The 15,682-nt window shown below is 43.0% G+C and overlaps 2 protein-coding genes across 2 annotated transcripts in view; both read right to left on the bottom strand.

Moving 5' to 3' along the window:
• Nucleotides 1-15,682, bottom strand: part of LOC133609138 (class I histocompatibility antigen, F10 alpha chain-like) — a 264,787-nt gene that overhangs the window by 36,794 nt on the left and 212,311 nt on the right. The window lies entirely within an intron of this gene.
• The window catches only part of LOC133609285 (class I histocompatibility antigen, F10 alpha chain-like), a 27,584-nt gene continuing 12,360 nt past the window's right edge, over nt 459-15,682 (bottom strand). The window contains exons 6-7 of the mRNA XM_061964792.2: nt 5,730-5,915; nt 459-467 (exon numbers count right to left, since the gene is read on the bottom strand). Coding sequence (XP_061820776.2) covers nt 459-467; nt 5,730-5,915 — 195 coding nt within the window. The remainder of the gene's footprint in view (nt 468-5,729; nt 5,916-15,682) is intronic.

The following is a 15,682-nucleotide window of genomic DNA, read 5'->3' as shown; positions in this document are numbered from 1 at the left end:
TGTGTTTTTTTCCACATACAACAACCTATCTGGATTCGATAAGAGAATCGATAAGGAATCGGTTCGATAAGAGGATTGGATAATGGGCTCGAACTGGATAATTTCTTATCAAACATCATCCCTACCGACTCCGAACCCTGGTTGGCCAAACTCTCTCTCTACACGACTCTGGAAAGGAGCACACATCAGTGACGCCAGTAAATACACAACATTGTTACTATGTCTTACATTGTTGTGTTCATATATGTTTATATTGTTCACAAAATGAAAGTTAAAATCATTGAATGATCTTGAAAACTTCCCCTGTATTTCCTGGGTGGTGTGATCAATACCAACATGTACAGTAATGCCCACAAACACTTGCACTTTGTCAGCAAAGTTCTTGTAAAGAAGAAAAAGAAAAGAAAAGAAGAATATTGCTGAGCTAATGCCCCGCCTATCCTCCCCCGAGCCACTAGTCACTTCATCTGGGACACAAAGGACAAGACAAAAAGTGATAGACAGCTTTAAGGACTTCAACACAAAATGTATGCATCCTTTCTAACGGCCACTGGGGGGCAGTAGAGGTAACTATTCCAGCAAGGTTTTACAAGGTCTGACTCAAATTGCCTTCCTGGTTTGTGTGACTACACTCTTGGAACCCATGTTGTCTGATATTGTCCTCAAACATACATTTTGCTACTGTAATGGCATGCTGGAAAAGGTTGACATAGTCCCTAACCACAAGTACACACCTGTTGCCCTGAGATGTAACAGGTAACTCAGTAATATTCATAGCGGCAGATCCTGTCATGCTGAAATGTACCATCTTTATCTTTCATGATGGTCACTGCGGTTAAACGTCTTGGGTCAAGCGTCCAGTCAATGTTTGACTTTTCCGTGTCTAATTTCACATGTCACTTTCCTTTTCTTGGATGCTTTGCCACCAGAAGATTCAGCCTCATGCTTTTTCCCTCCTCCCACTTTTAGTACTTTGGCCACAGCGTGTCAATCACATGAATTGCTTCAGCTTTGGTTTTTGCTTCCTGATCCAACCCTGGCTTGGAATTTAACCCTGGCTTGGACTCTAACCCATGCAAGGCAGAACTGCCAGATATGACTGACTATCACAAACAGAAATAAAACTATAAAATGGGTGAAGTCAGCACAAAGTGTCAGATGGACAGAACAACTGTGCCAAGAGCCAAGGTCAAAGATTTTCTTCTGCTTGGAGACGGCACCATATGTAACATACACACACCTTGATGAGTTACCCACTAGATTTCTAAAGTCTGTGCTGAGCAGATTGTCACCACAATTCCTTCATCTAGTTAACGTCTCACTTCAGACTGGAACATTTCCAAAGGCCTTAAAGGGGCTGTTTGCAACATTTACACAGATGTCTCGAGGGCGCTAACTTTCCAATTTATTTCACACAGCATATCCCTCCTTCTTTCAGCTTCTAGACCGTAATGATGTAACTACATACGTACGTAACACTTGGATAGGTTAGTGCATCTGCCTCACAATACGAAGGTCCTGAGTAGTCCTGAGTTCAATCCCGGGCTCGGGATCTTTCTGTGTGGAGTTTGCATGTTCTCCCCGGGACTGCGTGGGTTCCCTCCGGGTACTCCGGCTTCCTCCCACCTCCAAAGACATGCACCTGGGGATAGGTTGATTGGCAACATTAAATGGGCCCTAGTGTGTGAATGTGAGTGTGAATGTTGTCTGTCTATTTGTGTTGGCCCTGTGATGAGGTGACGACTTGTCCAGGGTGTACCCCGCCTTCCGCCCGAATGCAGCTGAGATAGGCTCCAGCGACCCCGCGCGACCCCAAAAGGGACAAGCGGTAGAAAATGGATGGCTGGATGGATGGATGGTTAGCGTTAGCTGTCATTGAATGTAAATCCTATCCTAACAATAGCATGATTGCAAATTGTTTGTTGCCTCTCTTGGACTGCTTTTGTACGTGTGCACGCGTTCTCTGCACGTACGTGTTGACCAGACAGGGTGAGTGACCGCCGTAAATAACAATCATTTTGTACAGAGTAGTAAACATTTTTATTATAAAGGTACAAGCGGTAGAAAATGGATGGATCGATGGAACCTTATAATGGTAAAAGTAATAGTCTTTATGCCACAGTATTGAACAACAATCTGCCCATATCAAACCTGCCAATTTTGGGCAAAGTCCTGAAAAAAGGTGTCTCTCAAAAGCTGGTGATGTGCAATACCACTGATTTTAATTCAGATCTGATACCGAGTAAAATCCAGGCTGGTATCGGCAATACCGGTCCGATACTGATACTTTACGCAAATATACTTAATGGGTCTGGTAATGTTTAAAAAGTAGTGCATTTTAAGTGTTGCTGATCTTGGGGGAATCATCTTCAAACGATATAAAGTCCGAGGGCGAAACAAATAGTGGTGATATTCTGCACTAAATGCATTATCTTGTCTATAGTCAACTCTGTATGAAGTGTCTTCAAATAGTCTACATAAAAGGAAACATACACTTGCTGTTTTATAATACTGACTGACTCATTTTACTTGCCGGTAATTTTCTTAAAGGGGAACATTATCACCAGACCTATGTAAGCGTCAATATATACCTTGATGTTGCAGAAAAAAGACCATATATTTTTTTAACCGATTTCCAAACTCTAAATGGGTGAATTTTGGCGAAATAAACGCCTTTCTAATATTCGCTCTCGGAGCGATGACGTCACAACGTGACGCCGCATCGGGAAGCAATCCGCCATTTTCTCAAACACCGAGTCAAATCAGCTCTGTTATTTTCTGTTTTTTCGACTGTTTTCCGTACCTTGGAGACATCATGCCTCGTCGGTGTGTTGTCGGAGGGTGTAACAACACGAACAGGGACGGATTCAAGTTGCACCAGTGGCCCAAAGATGCGAAAGTGGCAAGAAATTGGACGTTTGTTCCGCACACTTGACCGACGAAAGCTATGCTACGACGGAGATGGCAAGAATGTGTGGATATCCTGCGACACTCAAAGCAGATGCATTTCCAACGATAAAGTCAAAGAAATCTGCCGCCAGACCCCCATTGAATCTGCCGGAGTGTGTGAGCAATTCAGGGACAAAGGACCTTGGTAGCACGGCAAGCAATGGCGGCAGTTTGTTCCCGCAGATGAGCGAGCTAAACCTCCTGGATGTCTTGGCTCACACCGTCCCGAAGATGATCAAGAGAAGAATATCGACCCTAGCTTCCCTGGCCTGCTGACATGAGGGTATGTCTCCAGAATATATTAATTGATGAAAATTGGGCTGTCTGCACTCTCAAAGTGCATGTTGTTGCCAAATGTATTTCATATGCTGTAAACCTAGTTCATAGTTGTTAGTTTCCTTTAATGCCAAACAAACACATACCAATCGTTGGTTAGAAGAAGATCGCCAAATTCGTCCTCGCTTTCTCCCGTGTCGCTGGCTGTCGTGTCGTTTTCGTCGGTTTCGCTTGCATACGGTTCAAACCGATATGGCTCAATAGCTTCAGTTTCTTCTTCAATTTCGTTTTCGCTACCTGCCTCCACACTGCAACCATCCATCTCAATACATTCGTAATCTGTTGAATCGCTTAAGCCGCTGAAATCCGAGTCTGAATCCGAGCTAATGTCGCTATAGCTTGCTGTTCTTTCCGCCATGTTTGTTTGTGTTGGCTTCACTGTGTGACGTCACAGGAAAATGAACGGGTGTATATAACGATGGTTAAAATCAGGCACTTTGAAGCTTTTTTTAGGGATATTGCGTGATGGGTAAAATTTTGAAAAAAACTTCGGAAAATATAATAAGCCACTGGGAACTGATTTTTAATGGTTTTAACAATTCTAAAATTGTGATAATGTTCCCCTTTAAATAAACAAATGACCGACTGAATGACTGAGCGCAGCACAACGTACGTACTAGAGATGCGCGGTTTGCGGGCACAACCGCAGAGTCCGCGGATTATCCGGGGATCGGGCGGATGAAATTAAAAAAAATTAGATTTTATCCGCGGGTCGGGTCGGGTCGGGTGGTTCAAATTATTTAAAAAAATTAGATTTTAAATAGATTCAGGCGGGTGGCAGTTAAACCAATTCGGAAATATATATACATAGTTAAATGTTGTTACCCACATACGAAAAACAAGCAGGCACCTGCAGCATATGCCACAACAGAAGAAAAGAAAAGAAAAGAGATGGACACTTTTACGGAGCGGAGAAGGGACGCCTCGCCGGGGTCCGGGACCGAGGCCCCTTCCCCCGAGAGGGCCCCACCGGGAGCCGTAGCTGAGGCGATCCGCGAGAAGGGCCCGACGCACGTCCAGGGTCACCACCGCGCCCACCGCACCGACACCCCGCCTCGTCCGCCTTCGCCGCGGCCGGCGTCACGCGCAGCAGGTAAGCAGCTTACCTGCCCGCCACCCCGTGGCCGGGGGCTCGTAACAGGGGTCACTCCGGGCGCTCCGCCCGCGCAGCTTACCTGCCCGCCACCCCTGTTGCCGGGGGCGCGTAACAGGGGTCACTCCGCGCGCAGTGCGCTCACGAAAGGGGTGGGGCTCACCCTGGTTGATATAGACAGCATCTAGGACGGTGGCCAAGGAAGTTGGAACCCACTAAGGAGTGTGTAACAACCCACCTGCCGAATCAACTTGCCCTGAAAATGGATGGCGCTGGAGCGTCGGGCCCATACCCGGCTGTCGCCGGCAGCGAGACGCGCTTGGAGGTGCGCTCAGCGCGGCTCCCATATGATTGCGCACTGGTGTGCGTCTGGGTCGTGACAGCGTGGCACGCGAATGTCTGTGCTGCATTGGATCAGTCTCCTTTCTTTAACAGGCAAAAGCTTTATAACCTCACTAATGCCTTGCATCGTCTATATTAGATATATAACAACGGGCGGGTGCGGGCGGATGGCGGGCGGATGCGGTTCTGATCAAATGTTAGATCGGGTGGATTGCGGATGGTTGACGACTTTCTGATGCGGTTGCGGATGAAATAATTGCCTATCTGCGCATCTCTAGTACGTACGTACCTCTGAGGGAGAAAAAGTAGTTCCCACCAATCGCGTTTCATTTTGCCAAGCTCTCAGTGATTTAGTAACTTTACACTGTGTTCATGTTCATGATATACATTATCTCAAATAACTAAAGTATCAAAACTATCAATATTTTGACTTGAGAATGGATATTAGAGCATAAAGAGCTGGTATCGGCCGTATTGAAATTTCAGTACATCTTTCCGTACATCACTACCAAAAGCTTGGTGACTTTCTCCTGTTTAACAATGTGTTTGATACTTTCCAATCAGGCTTTAGGTCCCACCACAGCACTGAAACAGTGATACAGTGACAAATGATATCCGCCTGTGCGGATGCAGGACAAGTCTCAGTCTTGGCTCTGCTGGACCCGAGGGCTGCCTTTGACACCGTTGACCATACTATCTTATTACAGAGGTTACAAAAGTGGGTGGGAATATCCGGTTCTGCTCTTAACTGGTTCAAGTCCTATCTCGATCACAGGACATACTTTGTTGGAATTGGTAACTGTGTCTCTGACCAAATGGCTATGACCTGTGGGGTTCCTCAGGGCTCTATTCTGGGACCCTATTGTTCAACATGAACAATACACACTGTGAATATTCATGAAAGACATAACAAGTCCACCATTGTTTATTCATTAATAAGTGGTATGACCGTAGTAACTAAGACAAATCTACATGTGTGACACGTTAGCCTGGTGAGAATGTTTCTTACCACCCAGCCACCAATGTATGTGACACGGTTGTCCGGGAAGGGACAGTTCTGAGGTGGCACCACCTCAAAGGCATCTGGAATGCTGTCCTCCGAGTCCTTCGTCATAGGGAGGATCTTAGTGTTGTCTTGTGCTGTGGCATTTCCAGTTTTGCTCGGTTCAATGCCACAGTGTACAGCCAGCTTGGCCTAGATTGAGTGGAATTGCTGTGTGTTGGCATTGTTGTTGCAGCCTCCTGTTTATAATAAGAGAAGAGTACATTAATAACATTGTGCATTCGCACCCTCATCTTACATTATTATTGGCATATACATATATAGTTATTATTATTGTATTTCTTGAAATGCCTTATGCCTGTATAAAAGATGAAACTATCAAATGTTTCTCTTTATTTCGTATTTTCAATTAAGAACACACAGCACATGATTTATGAAGGGAAACAAATGTAACGAACAATCCTTGATGTGATTAAATGAGTGAGTCATTAAAATATATATTTGGTATCATTTTAAAGTTAAAGTCCCAACAATAGTCACACACACACTAGGTGTGGTGAAATTATCCTCTGCGTTTGACCCATCCCCATGTTCACCCCCTGGGAGGTGAGGGGAGCAGTGAGCAGCAGCAGTTGCTGCGCTCGGGAATCATTTTGGTGATTTAACCCTCAATTTCAACCCTTGATGCTGAGTGCCAAGCAGGGAGGCGGGGGGGTCCCATTCTTTGGTATGACTCGGTTGGGGTTTGAATTCACGACCTTTCAGTCTCAGGGCGGACACTCTAACCACAAGGCCACTGAGCAGGTCTTATGACCCGTTTACACTGCACACCAAATCTGATTATTTGTTTGCCCTCAAGTGACAAAGATCTGATTGTTTTTGACAGTCCAAACGCTCCAAAGTCCCACAACCACAACATCCGGTTTTGGTGAGCAAAGTCTATTTAAGACGACTGGATTTTTGGTGCATCACTTATCAGTAGTGCTCAAACAATAGTGTAATAATGCTATATGTAATATATATATTTTTATTTGTATATATTATTTACTTTGATTCCAAAGAAATAGCAATTTTGAAGGACCGGGATTCACTCTGTGACGCATTTGCTTACACGTGAGTTGAAAAATAAAGCTCCTGTAGATCCACGCTGATGTCCGTGTCTCCTCTACTTAACAGCCATTAAAAGATTACAAATATATTACACTATATACATCCATTATATTACTTTCCTTTACATTCACGTAAAAAACACTCATTTTTATGGTGTTGCGACTTGTATTTTATTTTGTGGTAGTAGCGACTTCCTCCCGGTCAACTTCACAGACAAAATATGAACTTCACACATAAAAACAACAGCAGACATGAATTGTAGATGAGACTAATATGTGTAGCAGGAAATCAACTGCAAACAAACTTATCCTTAACTTAAAGGGGAACATTATCACCAGACCTATGTAAGCGTCAATATATACCTTGATGTTGCAGAAAAAAGACCATATATTTTTTTAACCGATTTCCGAACTCTAAGTGGGTGAATTTTGGCGACTTAAACGCCTTTCTATTATTCGCTCTCGGAGCGATGACGTCACAACGTGGCGTCACATCGGGAAGCAATCCGCCATTTTCTCAAACACCGAGTCAAATCAGCTCTGTTATTTTCCGTTTTTTCGACTGTTTTCCGTACCTTGGAGACATCATGCCTCGTCGGTGTGTTGTCGGAGGGTGTAACAACACGAACAGGGACGGATTCAAGTTGCACCAGTGGCCCAAAGATGCGAAAGTGGCAAGAAATTGGACGTTTGTTCCGCACACTTTACCGACGAAAGCTATGCTACGACAGAGATGGCAAGAATGTGTGGATATCCTGCGACACTCAAAGCAGATGCATTTCCAACGATAAAGTCAAAGAAATCTGCCGCCAGACCCCCATTGAATCTGCCGGAGTGCGTGAGCAATTCAGGGACAAAGGACCTCGGTAGCACGGCAAGCAATGGCGGCAGTTTGTTCCCGCAGACGAGCGAGCTAAACCCCCTGGATGTCTTGGCTCACACCGTCCCTTATGCCACCGAAGATGATCAAGAGAAGAATATCGACCCTAGCTTCCCTAGCCTGCTGACATCAACTTAAAAACTGGATAGATCAGCTTTCAGGAAAAGAGAGCGGATGAGGGTATGTCTACAGAATATATTAATTGATGAAAATTGGGCTGTCTGCACTCTCAAAGTGCATGTTGTTGCCAAATGTATTTTTATATGCTGTAAACCTAGTTCATAGTTGTTAGTTTCCTTTAATGCCAAACAAACACATACCAATCGTTGGTTAGAAGGCGATCGCCGAATTCGTCCTCGCTTTCTCCCGTGTCGCTGGCTGTCGTGTCGTTTTCGTCGGTTTCGCTTGCATACGGTTCAAACCGATATGGCTGAATAGCTTCAGTTTCTTCTTCAATTTCGTTTTCGCTACCTGCCTCCACACTACAACCATCCGTTTCAATACATGCGTAATCTGTTGAATCGCTTAAGCCGCTGAAATCCGAGTCTGAATCCGAGCTAATGTCGCTATAGCTTGCTGTTCTTTCCGCCATGTTTGTTTGTGTTGGCATCACTATGTGACGTCACAGGAAAATGGACGGGTGTTTATAACGATGGTTAAAATCAGGCACTTTGAAGCTTTTTTTAGGGATATTGCGTGATGGGTAAAATTTTGAAAAAAACTTCAAAAAACAAAATAAGCCACTGGGAACTGATTTTTAATGGTTTTAACCCTTCTGAAATTGTGATAATGTTCCCCTTTAAACTTAATGTTTAATTAGTGGAGCCCTCAGATGTAAAGACATTGGTGCATCTAATGGTTTCTTCTCTAAATGCTTGTGAGTGTCAAATGAAGTGAGGTCAGTAACGTCTTGCTGATGATAAATGCTTTCAATCTTCAAAAACAATATTTTTATTAAGAGTGTAAAAATCCACTCCATCCCATTTGAAATATCTTTTTTAATGGTCGCTTTTATATTTATACCTTTCTGCACCGATTCAGGTAAGTAAACAGTAGCCTAATGGGACTCTAGACCAGGGCTAGCCAACCCGTGGCTCGCGAGCCTCATGCGGCTCTTTGGCTGGTTTCATGCGGCTCTTAACTCTATTAGAAAAAATTACAATCAAAAAAAAAAATTACAAATTTAAAAATACAAACCCCGTTTCCATATGAGTTGGGAAATTGTGTTACATGTAAATATAAACGGAATGCAATGATTTGCAAATCCTTTTCAACCCATATTCAATTGAATGCACTACAAAGACAAGATATTTGATGTTCAAACTCATAAACTTTATTTTTTTTTTTGCAAATAATAATTAACTTAAATTTTGATGGCTGCAACACGTGTCAAAGTAGTTGGGAAAGGGCATGTTCACCACTGTGTTACATGGCCTTTCCTTTTAACAACACTCAGTAAACGTTTGGGAACTGAGGAGACACATTTTTAAAGCTTCTCAGGTGGAATTCTTTCCCATTCTTGCTTGATGTACAGCTTAAGTTGTTCAACAGTCCGGGGGTCTCCGTTGTGGTATTTTAGGCTTCATAATGCGCCACACATTTTCAATGGGAGACAGGTCTGGACTACAGGCAGGCCAGTCTAGTACCCGCACTCTTTTACTATGAAGCCACGTTGATGTAACACGTGGCTTGGCATTGTCTTGCTGAAATAAGCAGGGGCGTCCATGGTAACGTTGCTTGGATGGCAACATATGTTGCTCAAAACCTGTATGTACCTTTCAGCATTAATGGCGCCTTCACAGATGTGTAAGTTACCCATGCCTTGGGCACTAATACACCCCCATACCATCACAGATGCTGCCTTTTACACTTTGCGCCTATAACAATCCGGATGGTTCTTTTCCTCTTTGGTCCAGAGGACACGACGTCCACAGTTTCCAAAAACAATTTGAACTGTGGACTCGTCAGACCACAGAACACTTTTCCACTTTGTATCAGTCCATCTTAGATGAGCTCAGGCCCAGGGAAGCCGACGGCGTTTCTGGGTGTTGTTGATAAACGGTTTTCACCTTGCATAGGAGAGTTTTAACTTGCACTTACAGATGTAGCAACCAACTGTAGTTACTGACAATGGGTTTCTGAAGAGCCCATGTGGTGATATCCTTTACAGATGTCGCTTGTTGATGCAGTACAGCCTGAGGGATCCAAGGTCACAGGCATAGCTGCTTACGTGCAGTGATTTCTCCAGATTCTCTGAACCCTTTGATGATATTACGGACCGTAGATGGTGAAATCCCTAAATTCCTTGCAATAGCTGGTTGAGAAAGGTTTTTCTTAAACTGTTCAACAATTTGCTCACGCATTTGTTGACAAAGTGGTGACCCTCGCCCCATCCTTGTTTGTGAATGACTGAGCATTTCATGGAATCTACTTTTATACCCAATCATGGCACCCACCTGTTCCCAATTTGCCTGTTCACCTGTGGGATGTTCCAAATAAGTGTTTGATGAGCATTCCTCAACTTTATCAGTATTTATTGACACCTTTCCCAACTTCTTTGTCACGTGTTGCTGGCATCAAATTCTAAAGTTAATGATTATTTGCAACAAAAAAAAAGTTTATCAGTGTTGTCTTTGTAGCATATTCAACTGAATATGGGTTGAAAATGATTTGCAAATCATTGTATTCCGTTTATATTTACATCTAACACAATTTCCCAACTCATATGGAAACGGGGTTTGTATATACATAAAAAAAATTTAAAATCTATTAATGCCCACGAGGTGTAGACGTGACAAACTTTTTGATGTCGGAGTCCCACGTTGCTGTGTTACTGTACTGTAGTATATCTACTGTCCCTGGCGTTTGCCGGGACGAAAAACACTACATTTCCCAAAATGCAGCGCGACCGAGACACACGGCCTCTTCATTGACTTCCGCTCAGCACAAAGAGGGCGTTTTCTCAAAATCCAGCTTGTAAAACACCGTGGCGTTCAACACGCGGCCTCTTCTATCGGCCGTGATCGTGTTCATCACGAAAAAAAAAGGAAATACTTGGATTACAATACTCGGATTACTTTTTTCGCCCGGCTTAAGCCGGTTAGAGTTGCACATAAGAAGAAGAAGAAGAAGAAGCCGAAGCCGGTTTGAGTGAGGTCAAAGGTGCATGTGCGTGAGATCACAGTAGTAAACCATTTGTGACAAGTTCACTCTCAAAATGGCAGGGAAAAAAAAGCACAGCAAAAGGAAAATAAGAAGAACACAGGGAATTTTAACAGAGTGGGAGAGTTTATATTTTTTTGTTGAACGTAACGGCAAGCCATTCTGCCTTATACGTCAGGCGTCATTAGTGCATTTCAAAGCTTCAAATCTTCAGCGTCACTTTAGCTTACTCTATGCCAGAGATGTCCAAAGTGCGGCCCGGGGGCCATTTGCGGCCCGCAGTTAATCGTTTACCGGCCCCCCACACATTCTGCAAAAATTGCAAAATTGATAGTACTGCAAAAATTAAAAAAAAAAATTTTAAAAAGTGGAATGAGGTGAAATCTAACTAGAAAAAGTTGCAATGTTGACACAAAAGCTGCCATGCAGGCTGTTTTTTTTTTCTTTTGTCTTTGTTTATTTAATTTTTTTTTGCCATTGCTCAAAAAAAAAAAAATTAAAGACAAAAAAATCTATGTTACAATGAATTATTACTTTAAAAAATTCACTTTAAAATGTTTCATGTGGAAAAAATATTGCATATATTGTGTGGAGACCAAGCAGAAGAACGAGACCGTAGTCGAAGAGCGCAGGGGAGACACTTCTCCAGGGCCGATGTATGCTCGGGGCAACACCCTTCACCTTACCCGGCAGTGGGTCTCCACAGCGGACGACTTTAGGGTGAATGATGAGTCCAGCGATTAGTTGCAAATCCAACACAAAACCAACTAGTCCCTCCCCGCACTCACGCTACCGCTCCCTCTCTTCTCTCGCCCACACACTCACTGACGTCACTCACCTCACATGCTCACCTATTAAAGGGCCACAGACACACATACTCTACTCTCATAACACACAGTACAGTTAGTAGAACAACTGTGTTTTCATTACTGTGTATTTGATAGGTGCCATTGCCCCGGAATTGTATTGCATTGTACTTTCAAGTACAACAATGAGTAGATGAGTGTTATGTGTGTGTATATGTGTAAATAAATGAACACTGAAATTCAAGTATTTCTTTTATTTATATACATAATAAAATAAATAAATATATATATAGCTAGAATTCACTGAAATTCAAGTATTTCATATATATATATATATATATATATATATATATATATATATATATATATATATATATATGAAATACTCGAGTTGGTGGATTCTAGCTGTAAATATGCTCCTCTCCTCTTAACCACGCCCCCCACCCCCGACCACGCCACCCACCCCCCACCTCCCGAAATCGGAGGTCTCAAGGTTGGCAAGTATGTGTGTGTGAGACAGTGCACACAATGTTAATTGTTGAAAATAACTGGCCTGTGGTCTTAATACTGTAGGAGTCATGTTGGTGTGTGACATTTACAATAAATCTGGCTGAGCAGAGGTCTGTGTGTGTGTGTGTGTGTGTGTGTGTGTGTGTGTGTGTGTGTGTGTGTGTGTGTGTGTGTGTGTGTGTGTGTGTGTGTGTGTGTGTGTTTGTGCGCGTGAGGAAGGGATGGGGTGATGTTCATGTGTGCTCATGTGTAGGATGTGGCTCTTTGCAGTAACACAGTAAAAAAAAGTGGCTCTTAGTCTCTGACTGGTTGGCCAACCCTGCTCTACATCATCAATTAAGCGGGGGTGTATATTGTAGCGTCCCGGAGGAGTTAGTGCTGCAAGGGGTTCTGGGTATTTGTTCTGTTGTGTTTATGTTGTGTTACGGTGCGGATGTTCTCCCGAAAATTTGTCATTCGTGTTTGGTGTGGGTTCACAGTGTGGCGCATATTTGTAACAGTGTTAAACTTGTTTGTACGGCCCCCCTCAGTGTGACCTCCATGGCTGTTGACCAAGTATGAATTGCATTCACTTAAGTGTGTGTAAAAGCCGCAAATATTGTGTGACTTGGCCGGCATGCTGTTTGTTTGGAGGAACAGCGGACGTGAAGACAGGATGTAGAGGACGCTAAAGGCAGTGCCTTTAAGGCACGCCCCCAATATTGTTGTCCCGGTGGAAATCGGGAGAAATTCGGGAGAATGGTTGTCCCGGGAGATTTACGGGAGGAGCACTTAAATTCGGGAGTCTCCCGGGAAAATCGGGAGGGTTGGCAAGTATGGGTTAGGGTCAGGGTTAGAGGGTTAGGGTCAGGGTGAGAGGGTTAGGGTTATAATAAGGCCATGCCGAATAAGGCGTTAATAAGTACTTAATAATGACTAGTTAAGAGCCAATATGTTACTAATTTGCATGTTAATAAGCAACTAATTAATGGTGAATATGTTCCCCATACTAAAGTGTTACCATGTTTTTTTTACTAGTGCATAAAATGAAGCGTGCATGAACATCACCTTGTTCAAAGAACAAAACCAACACAGTGCATAAACTCACAACAAATTACACACCTGCAAATCAGTCAGCTGTTGCCGTATCCGTAATACGCCGATAGGGAGAAGTTTGTATTTACACGATGAGTCGGGTGTGTCTTGACCTCCGCCGAACCCCTGAGGCCGACTCACCGAACCCCTAGGGTTCCATGGAACCCAGGTTAAGAACCACTGGTTTAGTGATTGACAATAAGATAACAAGAAATGTGTTTTTTAAATATATGGCCACTCCTCCACCTTTTCCAGGACGATGGCATGGGAAGACATTATATGCATTAATAGCAACGTCCTTGTCAGAGACTGCTTTACTTAGCCACCTTAAGATAAGATAAGGAAGTCTGCATTTTCTTGCTGGAATCCAGATTTTGACTAAGTCTAAGTTTGGCAGGAGACTCTTATTATTGAAATGGAGGCCTGACCCGGCTCTAAATTCATCAGCAGTACTGATGTTATTGAAGCTGGGTCCTGGATTTGGTTGCACATTGCCTGATAGCAGAAGTAAAAGCAATATCAAGATTTTCTGTTTCATTTTGTGAGATAACCCAATGAAAACATTCTTTGGCGGAATTTGCGGCCCGCAGCTAATCTTTTAACGGCCCACGACACATTCTACAAATAATATATAAAAAAAAACGAAATAGTGTAATAAAAGAGGTGAAAACAGGTGAAATGTAACAAAGAAAAGTTGCATTGTTGATTCTAATAAAGCTGCCATGCAGGTTGTTTTCTCTTTAAAGCTGTCATTGCTAAAAAATAATAATGAATCAAACTCAATGTTATTATCAATTATTTAAACTATTCAAGGCTCCAATACGTCACTTAAAACATTTGACTTCAAAATATTTTTTTCCGGGAAAATATTGGATATTTTGTGTTTGCCTTAAAAACAAAAGGTTTTTGACTAAAAGGGCAAAAACAAATAAAAAATGAAGAAGCTGTCACGTACTCGCATGGCTGCTCTAGTTGTGACCCCAAGATGCAGGAGACAGGAGGACGACGTGCAGGTGAGAGTCTTTGAATTCCCACAGGGAGCACAAGGAGGTGCAGCAGGGAAGTGCACAGAAGCATAAGCAGCATACAGCAAACCATTTCCGTGGGCTTTCCCCACACCCTCGTATTTTGAACAAATTTCGTCCAATTTCTTGCCCCTTTCGCATCTTTGGGCCACTGGTGCAACTTGAGTCCATCCCTGTTCGTGTTGTTACACCCTCCGACAACACACCGACGAGGCATGATGTCTCCAAGGTACGGAAAACAGTCGAAAAAACGGAAAATAACAGAGCTGATTTGATTCGATGTTTGTAATGTTTGTAATTGCTTCCTGACAGCAAATCCTTGAGCCCTGACTGGAGGGCGAGGCAGGCATAAATAGAAGCCAGCTGGTTAGTTCAAGTTAAAGTAGCAATGATTGTCACACACACACTAGGTGTGGTGAGATTATCCTCTGCATTTGACCCATCACCCTCACCCCATGACCAGGTGTGGCCAGGCTGCCAATCAGCGACAGGTGAGGAGGGAAAAGCGCTCAGGGAGACAAACATGAAGTGGGACCAAAATAAGAGCGCTGACTAGGAGATAAACACAAACGCAAACAGACCATGTGACACCTGACGTGACAGGTCGTCACAGAAACGAGGGATGGATCTGAAATTTATCGAGAGATTTAAGTGTTGAAAGTAAAAAAATAAATACATTTTTAACATTTTTAAGACATCTTTTAATTGTCGTTGCTCAAAATTGAATGAATCACTGATGTTATGAATTATTGACCTATTTAAGATTGCAATTATGTTTAGTAAACATTATTATTTAGTGGTTTTGCCATAACAAAACAGGGTTTTGACAAAAAGGGCATAAAATATTAAAAAAAGAATATGATATGGACAGATGAACCTGAAACTGATCTAGGGATTTAAGTGTTGAATGAAAAAATACAAGATAAATAAAAATGACCTATTTCTACCATTGTTATGAGCGAGAGCCTTCCTGGTCGCCAAGAAAGCAGTGCGAGGCGAGTGGAGAACAAACGGATTTATTGACAGAGATGTGACACAATGTGATATTGATCATAAGCAGCGGCCATTCAAAGAAAGAAGAAATCCTCGTCATGATGTCAAGGCCATGAAACGTGAGCCCCGAATGATTTTATAGCCACCGACGTTTGATGTTGAAAGTATTTTAACGGCCAAAGAAGAATAGATGGAATAGCGTGAGGAGCAGTGGGATGAAGAACAAAGCACATCTCCATGACGTCCCTCAGCGATGGAGACATCTCTCTGTGTTCCAGTGCACAAAGCATCCTGGAGGAAGAAGATGACTCAGCACATTCCCAACAGAAGCAAGTTGAACATCATCTTCACACAAGAACATTTGGAGGTGCAGACTTACTCAGCCTTCAGCCGCCACCTT

The sequence above is a fragment of the Nerophis lumbriciformis genome, linkage group LG07 (assembly GCF_033978685.3).
Source record: "Nerophis lumbriciformis linkage group LG07, RoL_Nlum_v2.1, whole genome shotgun sequence".
NCBI lineage: Eukaryota > Metazoa > Chordata > Actinopteri > Syngnathiformes > Syngnathidae > Nerophis > Nerophis lumbriciformis.
This window is presented reverse-complemented; position numbering and strand designations above follow the sequence as displayed.